The 2,950-nt window shown below is 39.1% G+C and overlaps 1 protein-coding gene across 7 annotated transcripts; it reads right to left on the bottom strand.

Annotated features, from left to right (window-relative positions):
* Positions 1 to 347: 347 nt before the first annotated feature.
* LOC119311483 lies at positions 348 to 2,039 on the bottom strand. 7 transcript variants are annotated; one of them, XR_005151077.1, is made up of 3 exons: positions 1,447 to 2,039; positions 1,042 to 1,372; positions 348 to 739 (listed from the first exon to the last, which is right to left on the bottom strand). XR_005151077.1 is itself a non-coding variant. In XM_037587114.1 (2 exons), the coding sequence occupies exons 1-2, from the start codon at positions 2,004 to 2,006 to the stop codon at positions 451 to 453; spliced, it is 405 nt and encodes a 134-aa protein (XP_037443011.1). In that variant the 5' UTR covers positions 2,007 to 2,039; the 3' UTR covers positions 348 to 450. The 7 variants fall into 7 exon arrangements, 1 of the variants encoding a protein (XP_037443011.1); XR_005151079.1 differs by having other exon boundaries at positions 1,281 to 1,372; XR_005151078.1 differs by having other exon boundaries at positions 1,891 to 2,039.
* Between the last annotated feature and the right edge of the window lie 911 nt (positions 2,040 to 2,950).

The following is a 2,950-nucleotide window of genomic DNA, read 5'->3' as shown; positions in this document are numbered from 1 at the left end:
AGTGTTTACTAGATGATTGATCTAAGCAAAATATATTTAAAGGAGTTTGTATTTTGTATTCTCACTGGAGCTTGCAAGATGTTCTTCTTTTAGGTCGGTGTGGAACTTTTCAGTTTTTTGTCTCATAAATATAAGACAGAGCTGGGTGAATCGTCTGTCGTTTCTGTCTTTTACCCAGTTTCCTTCACCTTGAACAACTAACTAGTGGTTGGGGCGCACCCGTGGTGCGCCTCCTGAGCGGAAACTCAGCGGTGCCAGATAGGTGGCATCCATTCCACTTTCTTTCCTATACTACATGCAAGATCACAGCTGTAAATAACACAGAGCAATATAGTAGCCCATCCAACAACCCTTTTTGTCAGCTCTACATTCCAGTTCACATTTCATTCAAAGAAATCGTTGCTTCAGTTCAGTGCCACTGCCACATTGGCATATTTCATGTGATCAATACTACAAGTTCTTCCTTTGTTCAGAACAGTTATAGTGCGCCGACACAAAGGATAGCATGGCTCTGTCAAGGTTGTAGACGACTCGCATGTTCTGTTGTTTGTAGTTGCCGATGACAGTCTGGTGCCTGACCATCGCGTCTAGCATCAGGCACATGATCCGCACACCATGGTCCTCAATACACGTATTTCCCGCAGCTCCCAGCCCGGCGCCATCCAGGTGGAGCGTCAAGCGATGGCACCGGCACAGGCACAACCCACCGCCCTTGCCGCTTCCAGAAATGGCGCGATCGCTGCAAGTGCAAAGCAGAGTTCACGCGGTGTGCAAAGCAGCCTGATCCAGAATAAAACTTGATGAAGCAGAGTTATGATAACAAGACCATGCAACGAACCAGGATTTTTCATAAATAAAACCAATAGGGCATGTTATACTCCAATAAGCTATACAACAATATTGTCAATTCTATCATCATATTGTGTACGTAATAGATGCATTGTGCTAAGAAAAAGGTATTCAGAACTGAAAAACTGGTTACATATTTTGTTCAATTAAAAGAACCAGTATAGTACTAATTACATAAGTTGCATTACCAACCTCATTGTAGAGCTAGAAGCATTTTGTAGCCATTGATTATAGGAATTAAAATAGTAACCTTCAGGTCCCGATTTTCTAAGAGAACCTCCTCATCAAAAAGAAGGCGAACTGGTTTCAGTATCTTATAAAATCGTGAAAGTATAACTCTGCAATTCATCAAGTTCTATATGAATCATATATCAATAGTTGTGCAATGACATGTACTTCAAATGCATAAATATTAGAGTGTAGATGCAAACTGAAATGGCAACTCCGTTTCATTCTAATACCAACACATCAAAAGTGATAGGCTCGTAATGTCGAAAACACATCAAAACTGACCAGCTGATAGCTGAAAGAAATAACAAATAACATTTTAGAAGATCAGTAGTAGTTTAAATATTATGACAGAAATCAAATAGTGACCTATAAAATCCTAATCACCCTTGCAAGCAATTTGACAAACACTTCAACTCCATGGATCGATCACCTGTAAGTCCAATTTTGAGATATATAGGAAGAGGGAGATGTTCTCCATGCTCTTCTTCTGCAGGATCTATCAAATTGGAAGTTTGAAACTCACCAATAATCAGCACAAAATAAAATAGAGGTGACCGGACGGACGGTTCATTCAGAAGATGCACATCACCACATCTGGCCAATGGTCAAATATTCCTTGCACTCTCTACTTTGAGACTGCTATTTGGTAAGTGCAAGATTTTTTCTATGGAAGTATGGATGCTTTCTCACAACGGTCTAAAGAACCTTAGCAGCTGGTGTTTTCAACGAACCGAACACCAAAATGAAGGAGAGAAACAGGGAGCACCAGAAACAAAAACCGAGACGCCAAGTGAGAGGGATAGGGCTCACAGAGAGGGTCTTCTCATTGCCGCATCATCAACATTTGCTTGAACCACATCTCGCTGGATTCGCCAACTCAATACTCTTCGACGCCCCGACCTCCTCCCATGGTTGCTGTCAACCATTGCCTCCTCATTCACCCCCTTCTATTTTGTGCTTCAACAACACTGAACACAAACAGAAGATTGAGCCAGTGATACTCTAGATCTAACAGTAGGTGCAACATAAAAGTAACTTTGCATACATTCATGCTCGACAGATGAAACACGACAGAAATATATCACAGTGTACTCTATGCCAAACAAATTCTCCATCCATACCTTCAGATTAGACATTTTCTTACAACTGAATTGCACATTAGTGGATACCAAACAATTGGTTCAAGACATTTTCCTCCATGTGATCAGATTGAACTATATTTTGCAATAATGATGGAACAAAAATTACATGACAAAGTAAACTGGTGTAACTAAAGCGATAAAGAGGAATAGAGAAATAAGAAAACAGAATGTTTATTGTGCCCTGCATAGCTCAATTAACAGGATCAAGATAGATCAAGTTTGTTTGGTTGTTTCATCCAAGTTTCAAATTAAACTAATTTAGACAGTGCAAAAGCTAATACGTGTGTACGAGTAGCAGCTCATGTCTCCCAGTGCTCTTGCAAAGGCCAGCTGTCCATTAACTCGTGGCACATCTTCTACAAATGATACATGTTTGGAATTGAAATAAATTAATTATACTAACATGGCAAGACTGGAGTTGTGTCTATTACCGCCAACTAATGAAGTGCCATTAAAATATTCTCCTATGAGCAATGTATAAGGAACTGATGATGTAGGGTAGAATATATAGACATGACATATTATTTCAGATCAGACAAAAGAGGAAACATAAAAAAATCAAAGAGAACTGTAATGTTCATTCCTTGTTGCAGTTTAAATAACCTGATAGAACTAATCAGTCTTTTTAATGGCTGTAACCAATAACTATTGCCATAGTAAATCAAGACTAATTTTTAATAGCCAATAATTTCCATTATAGATGAAACATCTTAGTAAACCAAAATAAC

The sequence above is a fragment of the Triticum dicoccoides genome, chromosome 5B (assembly GCF_002162155.2).
Source record: "Triticum dicoccoides isolate Atlit2015 ecotype Zavitan chromosome 5B, WEW_v2.0, whole genome shotgun sequence".
NCBI classification, from domain to species: domain Eukaryota; kingdom Viridiplantae; phylum Streptophyta; class Magnoliopsida; order Poales; family Poaceae; genus Triticum; species Triticum dicoccoides.
The sequence above is the reverse complement of the archived record's forward strand: the minus strand, read 5'-3'. Positions and strand labels throughout refer to the sequence as shown.